We start from the raw sequence: 22,689 nt of genomic DNA, 5'->3' as shown, positions 1-22,689 counted from the left end.
TGGTTTAAAGTGCACTTAGTTCGGTATTACGAGTACAAAGGCGACAGCTTTACCTGCGCAAAGCTCAACCACCCAGAATGAATTATCTTTAGTTTGAAATTTTCCCATACTGCCTGATACTTTGAATATACTAATAATTATCACTCAAGTCACACGCTGCTTGTTACAGTGATTGACAACAATTTGCATAAGTTAGTCACCAGTCGTAGTTTATCGTGCTTTTCAACTTACAAAACCGTCTCATGCAACGTACCTTCGAGAATTGTTCGGTTGGATGGTCAATCTACGAAATGAATACGAGCTCGTGATAAACGAATCTTCTTATTTTCTGCTCGCTAGCGATAAGTACCAATTGCAAAACACGAGTGACATCGTCTGCTGTTGGTAAAATTGAAAAGTCAATGTGGGAAAACGTCAAGATGACATCGTTAGATAAAATTCAGTCGCGAACTTTCAATACTGATCATGCGTTTACGCATGAACTATGAATTGGATGCCTTCAGCAGTGCGTTCATCCAGACTTTTCCACATCTGAATTCGATTGCACACGAGGTCAAATCTTCCGGTCCAGTGTCGAATCATCTATACGCAAAAAACTCACCTCACAACACATGCTCTGCACTCAGAGTCTGGATGAATATCAAATTTTTCCTACGTGCGTTCATCGCAATTTTTAATCCAACAACGTATTGTGTTTGGTTACTGTTTGTATTCGAGGGACATTTTTCCACACACTGTTTATAATTCGGTTGAGACCGTTGACTGCTTAAATTCTAAACCGAAAACCAAAAAAGTACATTTCACGTGCAACGTTGCATCTGATTCTTCTTCGTGTCAAAGAAAACTTCTCACACGAGAACGTGTAAATCATACCTTTGAACAATAAAACCTTTTTATTTCTCACGATATTTGTGCACAAAAAACGAGCAGCAACCAATCAATTTAGTGAAACGCGTCGCAAGTGTAACGCGTATAGTGCGGAGAAGGATGCGCGCATAGAGAAAAGGACGAAAGGGTGGAAGGGTGGGGTTATTTGCTTGGAAAACTTGGTATCCATCGGCCTTCTCAAATAAAGTTCTGTTTGGTGAGCACTGACCCGGAGAATTGGGGATTATTGGATTCTCGTTAGGCTGACTAGCGCGAGTCGTTTCTGAAAACCGGTCGGGTCTCTTCGCGTCGCGACGCCCGACGTCTTTGAACGGCGTTCTCCCCTCCTCTTCGCGCCCTCTTGGTTTCTTGTGCCCTCAAATTACTCCGCTTGCCTCGCGGTAATTACTTTCAATTGTTGCCCCTCCCCCGCCCCCCCTCCCCCCCCCCCCCCCCCTTTTCGCCTCTCCCCCTTCGTTACCCTCATAAATTAATCAAGAAATTTCACCAATTTCAGAACTGCGGATCAAACCAGAAGTGGAAGGAACGTTTTAGTTTCTTCTTTTCGGATTATGCTGAATCAGTCTCACTACTCGATCTGAGTTCTAATATTTCACCACCTGAATAATATCTGTATACACATGTATACATATATATATATATATATATATATATACAATGCCTAGCAATTTTTTTATACGGAGTGATCTACGAACCAGATTTTGAAAGTGAACATTTTCGTTTAACTGAAATTTGGATATGTGGTGTACACTGGGTAATAAAAATCTCTAATATAACCCGGCGTGTGTTTTGTGCAAGGAAAAGTTTGTTCTCAACGAATGTGAAGTATATTTTGAGTTAGATCTTCAGGAAGTGTCGAAAAACAGGTTTCTTCGACTTTCGATTCACGCGAAGGCCTGGAACGTTAACCGATCTTACGTCGTTGTTTCAAAAAGAATGTTGAACTTACTTCCACACATCTACTTGATCGTGCAAAAACCCTGAAAGCATTGATTTTTTTTTTTTTTGTAGATTACCGAATCAATTATTGTCTGCATTCATATCGCTCCAAAAACTTGAGGATCTACTTCAAGGTGGCCTCTCTACCTGGAGCTATATTTTTCGATTGTGGTAAAAAACAATGAAAATAGTTAAGGACCGAGCGGTAACCGGAATTAAAAATTTCTCTCATTGTACACGCGACTATATTTGATCTGATCAACTACTTGCGGCAAAATATTCCGAGAAAAATTAACCACCACAAAACATGTCGACGTATTGACTTTGATTAAATCGGTGTAAATTTTTTGTGATTACCGCGATGCGACGAGGATCAAATTGACAAGTTTACGAGTCGATGGGAATCGTAATAACAAAACAGCCGATCGATCAATAATCGTAATAAATAAGAGGGTGGTTCGCGGTCGGAACGAAATTACACAATTTGCAATTTAACGATAACAGAACAGTGAAAAGTTTCGCAAATAAATTAGGAGTTGGGTAAAGTCGCATTTTTCTTTACCCGGCGAAATTACTTATTGCCTCGTTCCAAGCCGTGGCCGAGGGTGGCGGGATAGAAAGCGAGGGGTAGTTTTCCAAGGTGGAAGGAGAGACGCCGCGCGATCTTAACGAATTTCAACGATTTATTCCATATTATGTAAATGATGAATAAAACGTACCGCCGGCCAACGGCCCAACGGTTCTCTCTAATGCCTCGTACCTACTTCTTTCATCTTCGGATATTAATTTTACGAACCGGGGATGAGACTGTGATTCAATTTACTCGTGTCCAACGATAAGCCAGCAAAACCTCCGCTTAGCGTCTCCGAGGTGAGACTTGACTGAAATTGGTTGAAGAATGACTGAATAATTTATTATTATTATACGTATACATCACTAATTGTAAGACACGATGAATGTCGACGAATGTTTTTCGTATCTGTTAGTACTTCTTGACGCCGGGTGTTGCAGAGAAAAAAAACAAATAACCAACGAAATTTCTCGTACATTTAATAATATTCGCGCAAAGAATATTCCGATTACTTTATTCCATTTTTATAATTCACAAACACTTTTATTCACTGGAATCAAAGTTTTGAATTTCTAGGACAACCGGGAAAATCAATTTTTCGAGTTAATAAAAAAAAAACCAAAGCATCTCAACGGCTGCATTTTGCGTGCCATTTTTTTTCAACGACAGACTTGAGATAAAAACATTAATCAAATTGGCAGAAAAATAGTTATTACTACTAGTATTTTCAAAGTTTTACAGTATTTAGATTGACTTTGATTATTCCAGTATGAATCAACAAAATACAATCGCAGATTTGTTTATTCGGTCGTTGTGATTTCTTTATTCTCCTCCAATGCCTCCGGGATCGATTGTTTGTAATTGCTTCGTTACGCCGATACAAAGTACTGAGAAACATGAAAATACGCTAATTGTACAGGATGTTTGTACGCCGATCCGCGTATACCTTCAACGGTAACCGGCATAATACCAACGTTGTGTAAAACTAATTCGTTCAAAGAAACAAGTAAAACGTGTTCTCGATAGAAAAAGAAATTACTTCTCTTTCTCCAACCTTTTCTCCTTTTTGTCCTCTCACTTTTTCCTGCCAAACAATATTTCTACTAAAATAAATTCTAACTTCGCCTTCGCTTAGCCTCTTATTTCACGGTCACAATCGTCACAGTCATCAAACCGAATGCGAGCAATCGTTCGATCATCGTACAAAGAATCGCAAAATTTGTAAACACATTTAGAATCGTTCATACTTTTCGATAAAATCTGAGAGGTTCAGAAATGCGTCTCAACACTTTCAATTAAGAGTATATATTAGGCAATCCAACATGGCAACGAAACTGGAAGAACCCAACGAATGTCAAAGATTGATAAACAAAGTAACCAAGCCATCGATATATCTATAACAAAAACTATGGCATTATTCTCTTCCACTCGTCCGCATTTCGCGTTGAATCGTTTCACGAAATCTATAATCACCCCGAAATTCAAGAATCCCGAATGACCCAAACTCGGTAGCTCTCGCACTCCGCCCTCCTCGTCATTCCTTTCCCACAGCACCGCCATCCCCCGAATCTAATCTTGAGGGTAGAGATCTATTCCGGGTATCTTAAGTGGGTAAAAGTTGTCGTTGAAACAAGAAGTGAGGGTGAAGTAGGCGGTCCTTTACGAGCGAAGAAACCCGAGGCCGAGTCGCTGCTAGTGACTTACACCTTTTGACAATGATTCGAGGGGATGGAAATCAGCAGAGAGGTGACGTTCCGCTCTTCGTGGCTGAGGTGAGGAGCTTGCAGCGAAGAGCGAATGGCGTTGACACTCATCCCTCGTCATGGTAATTGAATAATGAGAACGGCCCGTGGCTCGGGCATGTTTCGAGGGTCGCCCTGCGAATCCTGTTACTCGGCATCGAAGCCAGCGAGAAGTGTAACGCCATCGGGAATACTTTCGTCACTGCCGGCTCGAAAAAGAGGGAGAAACTAACGTACTATAATACCACTACTACAACCACTACCACCACCACCGTCTCGAAGACGGGGTTTGCGGAAACCGGAGGCGGGGGTGGACCGGGTCTAAGTGCAACTCGGCGTAGGGTTACCACTACGGGTTGTAACGCAACCCTCTTCTGGCTTAACCCGGCGTAATGGTGTTTTCAGGGAAAGGTGGCGAAGGGACAGCTGCGCGCCGATGTCGCGGATGGGCGAAAACTTTATATTTAACACCCCCCCACCCCCCCCCCCCCCCCGCCCTTTTTTTTAGGGGTTTATACCTACTCACTTTTACCGGGTTCTTTTTTTTTTCTTTTTTTTCTTTTTTTTTTTGTTCTTTATATTTCATTTTTTCATCATTTAGCGTGATTGGTTCGGATGGGGGTAAAAATCTCTCGAAGCATCGAGGAATCGACCGTGTCACGATTCATGTACTCCGGTCTAGAGACGGAACTTAACGACTAAAAGGAATTTGACTCATGTACCGAGAGAAATTTTTAGTTCCGGTTACCGCTCAGTAGAGTAGTAAAAAAAAAAAAGGATCGACAATAGCGCAAAATGGTTAGGCGTACCCAGTTTTTGGTAATTCCAACAATGTTTAAACAGTTTTTTTAACGATACCTGTTTTACTCAATTTTTTTAGTTACTGTAATAAATTTTTCTCAGCGTAGTGTCTCACACGTGACAGGGGCCAAGGTCAAGTACATCTGTCTTCTTGAAAACTCTCTCTCTCTCTCTCTCTCTCTCTCTCTCTCTGCTAAAATCTCTAAGAAACATGACATTGGTAAATCGTTCCTCAGTACAAAGTCTTGTTGAATTATAAAGCAAATAAGAACACAGACAACAATTTTGTAGCGTAAAGTGCGTGTGAAAAAGTATCGGAACAATCGTCAGGTAAAATGTGAAGCGATAAATTCAAACGAATGTCAATATTCTTCGAAAACATAAAATACGTGCCGAAGATTATCGAACAAAGTATCGCCATTGCGGATCGTAGACCGAAGAGCATCGCAAGATTCATCCGAATAACTTGCAGCCAGGAAAACGAATTTCAACTTAAATATAATAAAAGTAGCGAGAGATTTGTTTGATTAAAACGAAAAACAGCTGAGACAAGTTAAAGTGACGAATGACGAGATACATGAATATGTGCGATTAAACTTGAACAGAGACGATTTGCACGTACAATTTTAACTGTACACGCATTTTTTTTTAGAACCGATGATTGATATTTACACGCGAGTGAATGATTGAAGGAATGACCGAATGAATTTGAAGCTCGAAAGGGTCATATAAATAAATTCTATACATTTTTTCATTTTTCCCTTGTAAGTTTTTTAGAGAATTCAAATATAAGAAACAAAAATTGGATAAATAAATATTTGTATACAAAAAATGTAACAACTGGTCGAAAGCTTGAAATTTTTCCGATACGAACTTTAATGTAACGAATGATCAGTGTACCGAAATTGAGATTTTCGATAAATCACCCCGTAGGATAACTGATTTTACGAAACTTTATTTGACCAAACGCTCTTTTATTCCAAAAAGTATTCGAACAGTATAAAGTTGATTTTTTGACTGCTTTTTGAATTTTCGCAATTCAGTATTTTGCTCTACGTAATCTTGGCCATTTAAAAAAACAAAAAAAAAAAAACTTTCGGTACAAATATATTCAAAAACTCATAGGTTCTCAATTTTCATTCTTCTACAGGACGAAATTTCGTGTTTACGGTTTTTCCACGTTTTCAACTGTCGTTAATCTGACTTTCGGAATTTCGTCTCGTCGTTTTTTTTTTGATCTTTCGCATATTTGTAACCCACCCATTGTTTTCTTTTGCTTTTTGGTTTTACGACATTCAAGATTTACGCACGTATACTTAGCTTCCTCCCTGGGAAAATTTGCTCCCTCGGCTGTTGAACTCAATTTTAGAACCACTCTGGTTTTTACGATTTTTCTACTTTTTTTTTTGTCCCTTTACGACACATTTTTTTCTTGATTAGGTATACGAGAACGCGTGTATCTACGAAAAAAATTATATCTATGTTGTTGCATGAGGGTTCGTAGAATTTTTTTTCTCACGTTACAACATCAGTTATGTGCAACGATCCGTTTGCGATTGCTTTGCGTGTCAAACTGTATGGCAGATGCCGAATCCGTTCCACAACTTTAGCGATTACGATTCAACGCGAATAAAAGAGACAATTAAAAATACGTTCATTCTTTAATGCGTTGATTTTTTGCTAACTCGGCAAAAAAAAAAAAGATAATATGTTTCAATAGCGGTTACAAGACAGAAAAAAAAAAATTCAGTTTACTCATGAACCAAATAATCTATTTTCATATTGCTCGAGAAACTTTATGAAATTTAATAAGATCTCGACCAGTTTTCAAATTCCCAAAATCAACAAAAAAAAAAAAAAAAACCGTGCAGCTTTGTTCTATTTTCCATTACCTCAAAGTGTATTGTTATAGACAAACAGAAATACCTGTAAGCTAGAAATTTTCACAAAACCCAGAATTCGTGTATTACAAACATGCTTTTTTTGTATCACAAACTTCATATTTCAGATATTTCAAACGTGACAGCGATCAGTGCGTAAAATATCTCATAAAACTTTGTCCAAGTTCATCTCCCCGGCTTTCTCACTGCTGGTTCTGTTCCTCCATTTTCATCTTCTTCTCATTTTTCAGCAGTTAATAATTTGAATATAATTATAGCGTAAATCCACTCACGTACGTAAAGAACCGATGAAAAATGAGTCTCAACAGATGGGGCTACTGATAAAATAAAAATGATCTCGCACCCAGTGCCGTTGGCTTGGGTCTGTATTTATGCCTGTTTCGGAGTATGTATAATTGCCGAAGTTTTCACCGATATATCATCCCCGTCCAGACGCAGCTTTCAAAAATCTCCAGGTAAATAAAAATACTTTTTTACTCCCCAATCCGTAACTGAAAATTTCATTCGCTGGTCAAAAGTCGGGAAATGTACGCGTAATTTTTTCAGTCACCGTTCAATTATCCGAAGTACGACGGTTAATTCAACTGTCAACTTTATCAAGAAGAAAAAACTACACAAATGCTACATTTCTCTTTATCGTCCGAAGCCGTGCAAAATTTGCAAGCTCCTTTTTAAAAACTGCCATAATTCCTCGGTGTAAGATTTGACGAAATAAAAAAAAAAAAAAGATTACGTGATATTCGAAAGTGCAAATTCAAAATTCACAATTACTCGAAAACTAATGAGACTCTTTTAACGTGGATTCGAAGTATCACCTATCCACTCAAAATGTGACATGAAAAATAACTAGGTTCAAAGAGTGACGTGAGAACAAAAAAAAAAGAAAAAATTCACTCATTCGCGATAAATTTGACGGTTGTACGAAATATCCTTGACAACAGCTAAGCTCTTGCAGCAGGAATGAAGTTTCGAGAGTCTTTTCGAATTACCTACACGTATAATGCTCTACCTCCGGCTGAAAGTTTTCAACGTTCAGGGAGTTTGAGTTCGGCTTCCGGGCAAAAAGGTAATAAATTGAGCTAACGTTGCAGCGATTGACCCCAATCGGAAGTGGCACATAACTCAAAGATTTTACGTCGATCGAGGGAATTCTTATTCCCAATTCCCCACGACACATACCTACACGATATTCCTGCAACGACGAAATGCGGTTAAAATATGCAATCAAGATTCGCTGCTTTCTTTACATGGACGGAAAAAAAAAAGTACATCAAATACTACGAGGTAAAGAATAACGCTAAACCTCGATAAAATTTTTTTTTCAATTTAAACATTGTTCTACAGCGCGATTGCGAAGCAAGATTTCACGGAGCTAGAATTCTCCAAAGGACAATTTTAGAGTTCTTTCCATTTCTGTTCATCATTTTTTACACAGGATTACTCGAAATTGTTAAAATTTTCTCAGGGATTTGGCGTTGTGTTCTCAAAGATTTGAAACACGTAAAATTTTCCGGCTTTCCTCAACCGAGAGCTCAAATTTTTACTGTTATCTCAAAATCTCGTATTATGACACGAACATCTCTAACAGAGTTCACGTGTGGACCTTATTCCCTGACGATGATTTAAAATTTTATCTGTAATCGAGTTAAACAAAAAAAAAAAAAAAAAAATGAATCGGTAAGCCTAGACTGCATTTTCGAAAATAATTATTGCACCCCGTTCAAAGCACGTATAAATTGGAAAATTTGGCTGTGAATCATATCGAGTGAGTTGCGATAGAAAATCGTGGTAACTATTTTTGAAAATTTTGTAAGGTTTTTTCACGAGAAATTAAGGATCATATCAGTTTTAAGAAGTTTCGGCGAACACGTCTGGCGGGACGTCTCGCAATTTTCGGGGTATTTCGGAGAAATCCCGTTTTCCATAAAGGGGAAAGGAGACACAAAGAGACAAGCAGAAACAGGGATGGACGGGTGAATAGGAATGACTGGGAGGGGGACGGGATGGGATTCCCGAGTAAGGCGCTTATTTGCAGAACAGCCCGGTGCTAAGATGATGTTCAGCCGAGCTGGGAGGGTGTCGTAACCGTCTAATTATCCGGGAGACACTCTTTCTCTCCCCGCAGTTTACAACCCCTTCAACAAACTTTTTAATTACTCTCCCTATAATGTCTGCTGAATATTTATTCCCCGCAGTACGAAATTAGTAATTTCCTCGTGCTTCTTACACCCGTATGGCACATCGCATAAAAATGTTACGCTATATAGACGTGATTAAAAAAAGTTGTCAAAGTGTTTTTGAAAGTGTCACTCACGGGATGGTTTTACGAATATACCTTTTTCATTCGAACGAAATTACGCTACGAAATGGTAATCGCTAGTTTTTGGGAAAATTCAAGTTTTTATATATTTATACGTTCGTCCATTCTTACGAATGTTCAAAACTGTGAAAACATTGGAAAACAATGGGAATTCTTTCAAGTATCGGTTCATCGAAACATTTTTACCTATATTGTTGTAACGTGTAACTTGAGGGGCGATTTAAATGAAATCGTCCATTTTTTTTTTTTTGGTATGCTGCCCAAGTTTTTATATTACGGTATCAAAATATGTCTATTGGAAAAAAATTTCAACATTCTGCGACGAACTTGTAAAAGCGGAAGGAATATATTTTGATAAGCTTGTTCGAAAAATTGCTTTCAAAGATTTCTTACACGTATATAACGAATGTGAATGTAAATGAATGATAAATTCTTTTCACGCGATAATAAAAATAAGAACAAGGCAATTGAAAATTTCACCAAAACTTTCGAAGCACCGTTTAAATCCGTAAATCACCGTTAATTAAGAAAGAACGATGAAAACCGTCGATCTGACGAACGTTTCCGCAATCCGTTGAAAAAACCGTGTCGCCAAAGTCTTTTTTCTATGTATCATAGGTACATCTACGAGGTGGATATGCGAACAATGGACACACGGTTGACTCGGATTGACGGTCTAATTATGCAGCGGCGAGTCGTGAGTGGGTTATTCGTAGTTGTAGTTTATAAATGAACGAGCTATTTACCTGATTGACGTTCTCCGGCATGGCTGGCAGCCACTCGCGGTTTCAGTGATAAATTTTGAATGGGTAGGTGTACAGAGATCCCGACCTTTCCTTGCAGTTCTGGATGCCGCACGAAGCGTGCAGTGCCTTCGCTCACTCCCTTACAATTTATTTATCCGACGTTATAACGTGGAAGATTAAACAAAGAACGAATGGTAAACGGAAAAGGATAAAGAAGAGAGAAACGAATTTGCTTCATTTACCGTCTATGATTTTCTCGTTTACCTTCGTTTCAAATTCCAGTTGCAGGAATTTGGGAGATCTTCCGATGTCAGTGAAATTGTTTTTAATTTTCATCACGTCCGCTGATGCAATGAGAAAATGATTCGATTCCGGACGAAAATTACTTTTTCTAATTTCAACGAATCTTCGCGTTTTCGGATATCCAGAATCCGAAGAACAGATTCTTAGATAAATTTCGATCTGTCGGTCTGTCGGAGAAACTCCCACAACGATTACGGAAACGGCTCGATGAAAAAATTTTAAACTCGCAGGAATTTACAACGAAATAATGATTTTGAAAAATTGCCATGTCCCGTTCAATTTGAACTTCAGTTCTACCGGAAATAAATCGACTTTCAATGTTTTACCGACGAATCTATACTTTTCTTCAAATCCTACTTTTATTATTTTTTTTTCTCAATAAACGATTACATTTTTTTTAACAAATATACATACAAGTATTTTGTTTCGCAGAAATTTTCATTCAAAACTTTTTTATTCATTTTCGAGATCATCGCAAAATCGACGTTTCACGGTGATGAAAAGTATATCGCGAAAAAACTGTTCTTGTGGCTTGCTTTTTCTTTAAAAGCAACGCATTCTTCAACCCAACTTCTGTTCGCAGGCAAACCGTGTCTTCGCATTATCCGATCGGAAAACTAACATTTTCGGGACATGTGACTGGACCAATTCACTGTCAATTGGTGCAAAGTTTATCCCGATGTCAAAGGCGAGGATAAACTCAGCCTAAATATATACGAAATTCGGGTCTCTGATCGACCCAACACGCGTGGCATTCAATTTACCGAAACAAAAGGTATTCGTGCCCGAATTACGACAGGTTCTCAGACATTCGATTTTCAGGGTGTATATATATATATATGTATATATATGTATGTATGCCAAAGATATGCGTGGCGCGTGTACTTAACTTTTTTAGGTAAGCACATGGAGGGTCAGCTGTAGGTCGCGATGTGACCGAGAAACCTGACCTTCAAGCGGATTAACGCACTTGGTGCTTGCGATATCCATACATGTGTGTGTGAGCTTTTGAGGTGGAAAGAATTCACGGAGATAATTAAATCAGCGCTTAAGATTGACGATAATGACGATACTATTATATTTGATTCTTATTTTATTCTAAATTGTTTTGTAATGACATACGTAAGACGCATATTTTTTAAAACCTTCTTTCTAATCGTTATGGTTATTTGTAAATTGAAAATTCGAATGGGAGAAGTGTGCAGTTCGCAGACAAGTAGAGAAATCGAAGACGATCGTCGAAACTATTTTTATCTCTCTGTGAAACAAATTATCGCCAGTGATTATTGTGTCGTCAAATTTCATCGACTTTGAAATAAACAGATACCGTTTTTGATTTATTAAAAGAATAGAAAACGGGACCTAATTACTTTGGGTTTCTCAACTCGATACGATTATAAAAATTTTTCCGCACAAAGACCCCATTCTTGAAGTTGATGAATTGACGGAAATTTGACGAAATTTGCTTGAGAAAAAAAATAAGGAGAAATTTGAAAAGCATACATTACAGTTTTCGTAACTTTTTGCGACGTACCGTGTGTATTGTAACTTTTAAGTAAAGAATATACTTGTGAATGAAACGAGTCAATTTGATTTTTTAGAAGAATAAATCGACGGTTTTACGACACTTCGTTTTTTGTCTTGGATCAAGTAAGATCATTTTGGATGTTTTTCACAAGAAATTCAAGGGGAACGTACAACGGGGTCGTTTTGACCCCGGTGTGCGGTGTAAGGATTGAGATAAATTCATCTTACAATTATCGCTCGTACTAGAACGTGAAAATTAGATTCAACACAAGTTGGCGGAATATTGGATGAGAGATTTTCATTTGCAGTCTGGTTGTGAGCTAAGAAAAAAAAAAAAAAAGAAGAAATACGAGACAAGGATATGTGAAATTGAATATCAAGACGGCTCTAAGCCCTGAACTATGCATATTATACCGAGTCCTGGGAGTAATCCTTTGCGCAAATATCATACCCCGCACGGTTGCCATAAGAATCACGTGACGCAAATTTATGGGGTTGAAGGTGAGCGAGGGTTGGAGAGGGAAACGAAGAGGGCATTCGTAGTTTTGCGAAGGGTATCTCACGAATGCATGCCTGAAACAGCGAGGGTCGTTCCGTAGTGGTCCATCTGGGAAATGCGTCTAACTTGTGCCTGAAGCTGTGAGCGAGCACTTTTCCTTCCCGCGTTACGTCGTACAGGTATATACGGGGCATTCCACGCCAATTCAACCTTGACCTCTCCGATTTGTCGCGCGATTTTTTTTTTTACAATTGTTTCGACTTTTCAACACTCAGAGAAACTTTTGGTTCCGGTTACCGCTCGGTCCTTGACTATTTTCACTTTTTACTACGATCGAAAAATACGGTTCTAGGTGGAAAACGATAATTAGTTTTATAGCTGTTACCGGAAAGTTTAGTATTCGTTGCTATTCTTTCTCGTTACGATCACTGTTGCTATATTTTCTTGCAACTTTTGCGAAAATTTAATGCTTGTGCAAGAATAAATTGACGTTGAAGCCTTGTTTAACTAAAAATGTATGAAATTTTTCGCAATGAAGGCACTCAGTTTTTAACTTCCCGTTTCTCTGTTCTCAGAGAAAAAAGGAAGTTATTGTAATTATTTCGAAAATGAAAAGTTGAGTTTTCACTAGATCTCGACGTTCCGAGATCTAGAGAATTACCTCCAACCATTTTCCGATGGACGTCTGTGTGTGTGTATGTATGCATGCGATCAATTCATTTGCCCGACGATATCTCGAGAACGAATAAACGGATTTTGATGATTTTAGTCTCAATCGATGCGGCCTTTGTAAAATTAGTTATGATTAGATTTCGGCTTTGATCGGTTCGGTACGTTTTCAACTATTTAGATAACAAGATTTCAAATAATCAAATAAAAATTATGGCACTTTGAGAATGCATGAATGGATTCAAACGGAAATTGTTACCGTCAGGTTTTTCGGGTCGTTGATTACGAATCTAAGGTCAGATTTGCAAGACTCTAATTTTAGCGCATATTGGATTCTGAAAATTCAAGATGCCGAAACCAATCAGTGACCTCTGAAACCTGCGTAGAGTTCTTTGACCGGATTCGATCGAGCTTGAAATTTTGGTCCGGCGTATCGGATCCGCCATCTTGAATTTCTGAAATATGGTTTCAGAATCTTAATCAGTGACCCCAGAAACCTTATTATGAAAGTTGAGTTAGCCCAACAATAAGTGAGTCAACGTGTCAAAGTACCTACCAAATAAAAATTAGACAATCGCTGAAATTCTACGAATCTGAATTTTCGCATTCGTATAACCGATGTTACTATTACTTCAACTTATTACACAACGTTATTCGATTTTTTTCAACTCAGCCCAAATTTGATAAATATTCGAGTAACGATATAAATTATCGACAGTATTTTCGCGGTGTCGTTAATCCGGATTCTGAGAAAATCGTCCATCTCCATACGTTTCACGATCCTCGTAGACCCGAGTCAAATAAATGGCGACAATCCGATCACTCCTGGCTCACCAACGACGCAAAGTGAAATTTTAGCGACCGAACGAACATCGCCAGGTGTACGTTAATACGTGTGTGGCTACGCACGTTGCGCGAATCTAACGTGCGCCTTGGAAATGTTATTATTTGCATAAACAGCCAACGTGAAAGCCTCCTCCCCAAATGTGCATAAATATGGATACTCCCCGTATTACACGTACACGCCTTTTGCCAAGTTCGTACGACGAGACGCAGAGCGGACGAAACCTCCGTACAATGGCTTATATTTGTTCGTTAATAAAACGAGGTACGCAGAAATTCATCCCGGTCGATGTATATGGCGAGAGATTCGAAGACGATGACAATTTGTGCAAAATACAAGATATTGTTTCTGAAAATAATTTCAGCAAAATAAAGTCAAAGTCGACTCTGCACTGATGAAACGGTGAAAGAATAATTAGACACAACTATGATATCTCTGAATTCAAATTTTAATAACGATAGAATATTATCGAATTCATTCGTAATTGAGGAAAAATATTGCAAAACTTATAAAATTTATTACACATTTTTCAGACATCTTATAACTTTTCGGATAACGCTTTAAATTATTCGATACACTTCCACGGAAATAATCAATTAACCGAGGGAGCAAATTTTATTTCTACTCTTCCGTCATCCGTTCGTCTGTTAATTCATTCGTCGTTGTGCGGTAGAAAACGGAAATGATAAGGCAAATATTTTCGCGCGGTACTTAGAGGATAAAAAAGTATTTCCTTTTCTTCCCATTGATTTCTCTTCCTCAGATAATTCAAACAAGATTAGAAGACGGTTGTTACCGCAGAACGAAAGAGGTTCGATGGCCGTTTCCGGTCTTGACCACGGCCGGGTCGTAATTGTGGATTTACGGTCAATTTGAAGAAGCAAAGAGCAGCTTCGACGTCGCGTAAATATCGCTGTTTAGCACCGCAGTGGCTTTTACGCACACATACACGTGGAATCGCCTATATACACGCTAGTCGAGTCGTGCTCAAGACGACGTGGTAATCATTAAGTTTTAACGCCAATTCTGCAGTGTAAAACCCTCACGTAATACACTCGATAAATTTATTCATGGACACGCGAGTAAAGTCAGGTGTCCGAAGCTCGCTCTAAAACGTATAAAGTAGTTACTTATATATGGCTCGTTGAAATCCCTCCTTAAATTATTTTCGAAAGACGAACGCTCTCGCGCCCCGAGCACTTAAAATTAAACCAAAAAAAAAAACCAAACCAAAGTGTTTTGTTAAACTTCGTTGAAGTATTTATTACATCCCAAATATGAGTCGTCTTTGATTAGTTACACCGAGAGAAATTTTTAGCTCAGTTTACCGCTCGGTCCTTAACTATTTTAATTTTTTATCACAATCGAAAAATATGTTTCTAGGTAGAAAATGAAGATTAGTTTTCTAGCTGTTACCGGAAAGTCTGGTATCCGTTAATATTGAAATTAATTCTTTTAAAGGGCCTCTGGGGCACGGATTAATATTGAAATTAAGCGCGGATTTCACGTTTAAAAATCATTTCTTAGTGATCCGAGTCAATTTAAGGGGTAGGAGAAAAAAAATAAAATATATTTTTTATACCAATGACAAGGGTCACTCTAATGTTTATATAATTTAATCTCCAACGTGTTTCTTCCGGTATCGACACGGAACGTTGTTGTAACCTCAGGCATTCTTGTAACAGTGTGTTCAGTCAACACCCAAACTGCCCGGGCGAAGCGAAGTTCGGCTTACCCGCAGCAAGAAGGCAGCACTAAGCAGAGCACAGATCACCCGACAATCGATAGCCAATCAATGAATCTCTAGTTCAAATTCACTGACACTTGCGCATTTCGCTATTCTCTGACGTCATTCGCTATGAATTTTCTGATTGGCTCTTAGCTATGGGACATGCTTAGTCTTCCTCACGGGGAAGAAGATTCGTTTTCTAACGGTTTCCGCCATTATTCTTCTTTCGGCTACCTCAAGTTCACCTCGTGTTCTTCTCTCAGCTAATTTTTCTAATTGCTTGGCTTCTGTTAACCAAAATTACTGTGTGTAAATTCGCTTTAAATCAATTATTTAATTAATTGTGTTTTGGGTGCATTCGCTGCCACGTGTTACTCTTGGCATTGTATTTATTCGGGTAATTCGCTAACTGTATATAGTGTACAATAAATATCATTATAATTTTTTTGTTTTTTGCCAAATTCAGTGCGCGCAGTTTTTTTTATTTTTCTCTTTTTATTGTGACAAACTGTATCAGACCAGATCCCGAATTCCTCTATTGTTACTCGCTTTAACATTTGGTCCTTCGAGCCGGATCGGTGCTGGTTTGGTCACAATAGAATTGTGCTTGGCTTATTCTCTGGGTTATTTCTCACGTTAACAATTCGTGTTCAGCATTTGGTGTATTCGCTGTGCAGTGCCAATCTGGTGAAAAGCTAAGTGTCAAAGGCATCGCTGGACACATCGGGTGTCGCCTTTGGCGGTCAGTGTACACCGGTACATAGAACTTTTCCGTATCATTTGACCGAAAACTTAGTTCCGGGTCACCAGCACTGTTATTCGCATCATGTCTCTCAACAACAAGGCTGCGCTGCAGCAGGACCGGGTTGATTCTCTGGCCAACATTGATCAAAGACTCACGCCTGAGGCACTTCAGGCGATGTCTCTCGAGCAAGCCATGGCCCAGTTGGCTTTAGTCAATAGAACCGTCGACCGTATTGAGGCCTTGCACGAACGCATTTACGAGGAGCACGAAGAAGTGCTCGAACATGAGTACCACACCGCTCAGGTCTATCAACGTGGTGCAACGCTGTACGGGAGCCTGCAGACCCGCTTGGAGGCCAAGGTGAACTCCCTGAAGGCAGAGGCGACACCTAGGCATGCAGATGCTACACAATTTTTCGCGACTGGGCCATCCTCTACTAAATTGCCTCACATAAAACTACCGACATTCGACGGGGATTATACGAAATGGCGTGGGTTTAGGGACTTATTCACCACCCTCATAATTGATGCCGAGCAACTCACTGGGGCACAGCGCATGTCCTACCTCAAGACGCAACTCAAGGACGATGCACTGGCACTCATCGCAAACGTGCCTCTTACAGACGAGGCATTCCCTGCTGCTTGGGATCTCCTCGTCGCGCGTTATGATAACCCTCGTCGGCTTCTCAACACCTACTTGGAGGAACTCCTCACCACAGAGCCAGTGCCTAATCACTCGGCACCTCAGCTAAACGCACTTGTATTACAGACACAGAAAATTATCGATGCGATGGGAACCTTACGAGTCTCCATTGCGGACTGGGACCCTATCCTGGTTTTCGTCACCCTCAGACGTCTGGTACCAGAACTTAGGGAGGAGTGGGAGAGTACCCTGGGCATCTCGAATGAGCTGCCGGCGTACCAGAAATTACAAGACTTCCTCATCGGGAAGGTACGCGCCTGGGAGATCAGCGCCATCGGAGTCACCTCACGACCAACCTCACCCAAGGAGGACAAGGCTTCAACCTCCAAGCTGCTAAAAACCTCTAGCAAGCCCCCAAACACACGGTCACCCTCACATTCCAGCAAGACTGCAAGTACCCCCTCTGGTTCCACCGCTCAAGTATACTATACACCTAAAGAGGCTACAGATGAACCAGGCATCTGCCAACTGTGTAGGCAAAAGCACTTTATTTTGTACTGTCAGCAATTTAAGGTTGCCTCTGTCGCACAGCGCCGTACTATGGTTCAAGATCATCGACTGTGCTGGAATTGTTTGGGACGCCACCGCTCACAGGACTGCCGCACCACTACAAGATGTCGCCACTGTGGCAACAAGCACCACACGGCCATCCATGAAGAATCTCGGGCTAATCCTCAACCGACTGCTGCTTCGGGCAGCTCAGGTACAGAATAGTCCTATTAGGTCATTCGCTATGGACAGAATTCGCTAACTGCAATTGTTTTTAGGGCTCAATTCTCTGGAAACAATAGCCTTACTTGCTACAGCAACTTGCAGGGTATATTCGACAACGGGAGCTCCTCTGACAGCCAGACTTCTGATAGATCAAGGTTCTGAGCTGTCATTCATGACGAATTCGCTACACAAGAAACTGGGACTTCCTCTGAAATCCGCAAACGTGGGCCTACGGGCCATCGGCAACACATCTGCTGGCCGCACATTGGGCTCATGCACTGTTGAGCTACATTCGCTATATGGGAAGAATTCGCTAAAAATACAGGCCCACATTCTCTCTGTGTTGGCGGTAGACTTGCCGTCATACACCCTTATCGACAAGAAATGGTCGCATCTACTGGGACTGCAATTGGCTGACCCGCAATTTCTGCAGTCCAGACCAATTGACATCATTTTGGGAGCAGCACCTGCAGCTTTCATCATGAATGAGAAGATTCGCAAAGGGCCTGTTGATTCGCCAATTGCTCAGTCAACCCTCTTGGGCTGGATTGTCTACGGCTCAGTCAATCCAACTGCTACGAAATATTCGGCCAATTCTCTGCACGTGTCAGCCGACGAACAGCTACCGGATCTGATCTCCAGATTCTGGGACCAGGAAGAACCGCATGATGAGCAGCACATTCGCTATAGTGAGCAGGAGGACGAATGTGAAGCTCACTTTAGATCCACACATTATCGTCACCCAAATGGGCGTTACGTGGTGCACTTGCCACTCAAGGACAAGGTAGAAGCACTTGGGAATTCACTGAGATCCGCACAATTTTCACTGCGTCGGGTTTTGAAACGGATGAGCACGGACACTACTTACAGTGACCTCTACCACAACTTTATGTCTGAGTACGAGAACATGGGTCACATGAAACACATTTCTATGGCAGATCTACCGGAACAACATTGCTTCCTACCTCATCACGGTGTCCTCAAGGAACAGAGCACTACTACAAAGCTCAGAGTAGTGTTCAATGGATCATGCAACACCTCATCAGGAGTTTCGCTGAATGGGATCTTACACGTTGGGCCAAAAATACAAGTAGACATCTGCGATGTACTACTCCGCATTCGTCGGTTTCCAATACTTTTTGGATCCGACATCACAAAGATGTTTCGGCAAATTGACATAGATCCGAAGGACTGGCCGTTACAGTCCATCCTCTGGAAGACCAAGGACAATTCTCAGCAAGCGTACACCCTCACTACGGTCACATACGGCACAACTTGTGCTCCTTATCTTGCTGTCAGGACTCTACTGCAACTAGTAGAGGACGAAGGATCCAAATACCCGCTGGCAGTAGCTCCAATGACTGAAACCCGCTACGTAGATGACATCTACGGGGGAGCTGACACAGAGACGGAAGCGATTGCAATCGCTAAACAAACCAGGGAACTCTGTGCAGCTGGATGCTTCCCATTAACAAAATGGTCAAGTAACAGCGCTCGGTTACTCGCTACAATGTCACCAAACGATCAACCAGTGAACTCGCTACGGGAAATCGGAGATACTACGGTGAAGGTCCTCGGAGTTGGCTGGAATCCTCACCACGATGTATTCCAGTTCAACTATCACTTGGCTGAAGATCCTCCAGCAACAAAACGGGCAATCTTGTCTGAAATTGCTCGTCTGTATGATCCTCTCGGTTTCCTCGCTCCGATCATCATCAAAGCCAAGGTGATCATGCAAGAACTCTGGCTTGAAAAACTGGGCTGGGATGATCAATTGGCTCCGACACAACTCCACAAGTGGACGGTATTTCGAGCGGACCTCACCAACCTTGCTAACCTCCGGGTAAACAGATGGATTAATCTCAAGGAGAATGTGTCTGCAGAGCTCCACGGGTTCTCAGACGCATCCCAACTCGCTATGGCTGCGGTGGTCTACCTGAAGGTGACGGATCTTCAGGGGAATTCGTCAGTTGCACTTTTATGCTCCAAAACTCAAGTAGCCCCTCTGAAACCACTCACAATTCCACGTTTGGAGTTGAACGCTGCCGTACTTCTCACCAGACTTACTCTCTACGTGCGAAAAACACTTAACTTGGAGCAAATACCAATCTATTTGTGGACTGACTCTGCAGTAACCCTCGCTTGGATACAAAGTCAACCCTCTCGCTGGAAAACTTACGTACGCAACAGGGTTGCGAAAATACAAGACACTCTTCCTGGAAGCCGCTGGACCTTTATCGCTGGGAAAAGTAATCCAGCTGACTGTGCTTCGCGAGGACTGTCAGTTGGCAAACTGCTGAAACACCCGCTTTGGTGGTCGGGTCCAAAATGGCTCAGTTTGTCCCAAGAAAACTGGCCAACTATTGAACCACCTGCTACGACCGCAACTCATCAGGAAGAGAGACCAGGTCTAACCTTCATGACATTCGCTAAAACAGATTCACATCCTCTGCAAATTCTCTTAGAACGCTTTTCTCGCTGGGTTTCGCTGGTTCGAACGCTTGGAATCTGTCTACGTGCCATCAGCCGAATGAAAAAGGTGCCACAGTCCTCACTAGCCACCCCGCTATCTGCTGGAGACCTGGAACCCGCAAAATGGCTACTGGTCAAATATACACAAGGCCAGTACTTCTCATCGGAACTCAAGCTGCTTTCTGACGGGGGATTCCTACCAAAAAATCACCCACTCGCCAAGCTGACCCCCTTTGTCGACTATCACGGAATTTTGAGAGTCGGTGGCCGCTTGAAAAATTCGCTATTGGACAGTCAGCAGAAAAATCCAGCGATTCTGCCTAGATACTCACTGCTGACGTCACTCCTCATCGATCATGCACACAAACGGAACTTTCACGGGGGAACGCAATTGACTCTGGTTGCGTTACGCCAATCCTACTGGATTATTGGTGGCCGCGTACCAGTCAGATCTCACATCTTACGCTGCGTAGTCTGTGCTAGACACCGAGGTGTTCGAGCACAGCAATTGATGGGACAACTGCCCCCCTCTAGAGTGACTCCCGCACGAGCGTTTCTACATACAGGATTAGACTACGCTGGGCCAGTCACTCTGAAAACCTTCCAGGGTCGTGGAGCGAAAACTTACAAGGGGTGGATTGCAGTTTTCGTGTGCTTCACGACCTCCGCTATACATCTGGAACTCGTCACGGACTACTCTACAGGCGCATTCATCGCAGCGTATCGGAGGTTCGCAAGTCGCCGGGGCGTCTGCCACACCATTTATTCGGACTGTGGTACAAACTTTGTGGGTGCAGATGCAACTCTAAGGGCTGAATTCGCATCAGGATCAAAATCACTGGGAGAACTTTCACATTTACTGGCTACAGATGGCACAACCTGGAAGTTCAATCCGCCTGGAGCTCCGCACTTTGGAGGTAAATGGGAAGCTGCCGTCAAGTCTATCAAATTCCATCTCACAAGAACTATCGGAGAGCATCTGATGACTTACGAGCAGCTCACTACGGTGTTGACACAGATCGAAGCCGTGGTAAATTCTCGGCCTCTCGCCCCACTCTCGGAAGATCCTGCCGACCTGGAACCACTAACTCCAGGTCACTTCCTCATTGGAGAACCACTCACCGCTGTTCCGGAACCTTCGCTACCTTCAACAACGGAATCGACGCTAACTGGGTACAAGTTGCTACAGCAACTGTTGCAACAGTTTTGGAGACGTTGGAGCAACGAAGTGCTTCAACGTCATCAGGGCATCTCCAAATGGCATCGGGCGTCCAACGACATCAAAGTTGGCTCTCTGGTGCTCCTCACAGATGAGCGGTTCCCACCTACCAAATGGCCACTCGCTAGGGTAATCGCTATCCACCCAGGGAAGGACGGACATACCCGCGTAGTGACACTGAAGACAGCTACCACGGAATTGACCCGACCAATTGCGAAACTATGTGTTCTGCCCATTGAAGATCTTGACGTCTCAGCCGTCAACCCGGGGGAGAATGTTCAGTCAACACCCAAACTGCCCGGGCGAAGCGAAGTTCGGCTTACCCGCAGCAAGAAGGCAGCACTAAGCAGAGCACAGATCACCCGACAATCGATAGCCAATCAATGAATCTCTAGTTCAAATTCACTGACACTTGCGCATTTCGCTATTCTCTGACGTCATTCGCTATGAATTTTCTGATTGGCTCTTAGCTATGGGACATGCTTAGTCTTCCTCACGGGGAAGAAGATTCGTTTTCTAACGGTTTCCGCCATTATTCTTCTTTCGGCTACCTCAAGTTCACCTCGTGTTCTTCTCTCAGCTAATTTTTCTAATTGCTTGGCTTCTGTTAACCAAAATTACTGTGTGTAAATTCGCTTTAAATCAATTATTTAATTAATTGTGTTTTGGGTGCATTCGCTGCCACGTGTTACTCTTGGCATTGTATTTATTCGGGTAATTCGCTAACTGTATATAGTGTACAATAAATATCATTATAATTTTTTTGTTTTTTGCCAAATTCAGTGCGCGCAGTTTTTTTTATTTTTCTCTTTTTATTGTGACAAACTGTATCAGACCAGATCCCGAATTCCTCTATTGTTACTCGCTTTAACACAGTGTCTTCTTTTTAAAATTCACATTTTCATGCATCACTGAGTTGGCGTAAAACAATCCGTTTTATACGCAAGGAAGCTTTTACTATCACGGTTTTTTATTACAAATTATACGCACAAGCGTTATAAGCCACGGTGTCGTCGATTAAACGATCAAAAGAAGTTTATGCTCGACGGAGAAGAGCTGCTCGGTATCAACTGACGCAGCTTTGACGACTCAAAGGGAATCAAAGTGAGTGCCTATTGAAATAGACAGGTGTACGAGGAAAAAGCGTAAGAGAATCTGGAAAAATACGGTGATCGCCGTTTTATTGATGAATAAAACGAAACGATCGCGCAACGCTTCTCCCACATTTACATCCATCTACGTACGTATGGATGTATTCCGGAGTCAAGAATCCCTCGTTCCTAGTTATTGCGGGGTGGAAAGAGAGGGACAAAAAGTGTCTCGGTTCGGTGCGGCGAACACATACGCGGAACGGTTAT

General features: G+C 41.5%; 2 protein-coding genes across 4 annotated transcripts in view; one reads left to right on the top strand and one right to left on the bottom strand.

Annotated features, from left to right (window-relative positions):
* The window catches only part of Sema2a (Semaphorin 2a), a 418,382-nt gene that overhangs the window by 41,317 nt on the left and 354,376 nt on the right, over positions 1-22,689 (bottom strand). The gene's annotated exons all lie outside the window — the stretch shown is intronic.
* Positions 15,444-22,113, top strand: LOC124218448 (uncharacterized). The gene is made up of 2 exons (XM_046624921.2): positions 15,444-17,629; positions 17,694-22,113. Exons 1-2 carry the CDS (start codon positions 16,306-16,308, stop codon positions 21,716-21,718), a joined length of 5,349 nt encoding a protein of 1,782 aa, XP_046480877.1. The 5' UTR covers positions 15,444-16,305; the 3' UTR covers positions 21,719-22,113.

The sequence above is a fragment of the Neodiprion pinetum genome, chromosome 5 (genome assembly GCF_021155775.2).
Source record: "Neodiprion pinetum isolate iyNeoPine1 chromosome 5, iyNeoPine1.2, whole genome shotgun sequence".
Lineage (NCBI taxonomy): Eukaryota > Metazoa > Arthropoda > Insecta > Hymenoptera > Diprionidae > Neodiprion > Neodiprion pinetum.
Note: the sequence above shows the minus strand (reverse complement) of the source record. Positions and strands in the feature narration are given on the sequence as shown.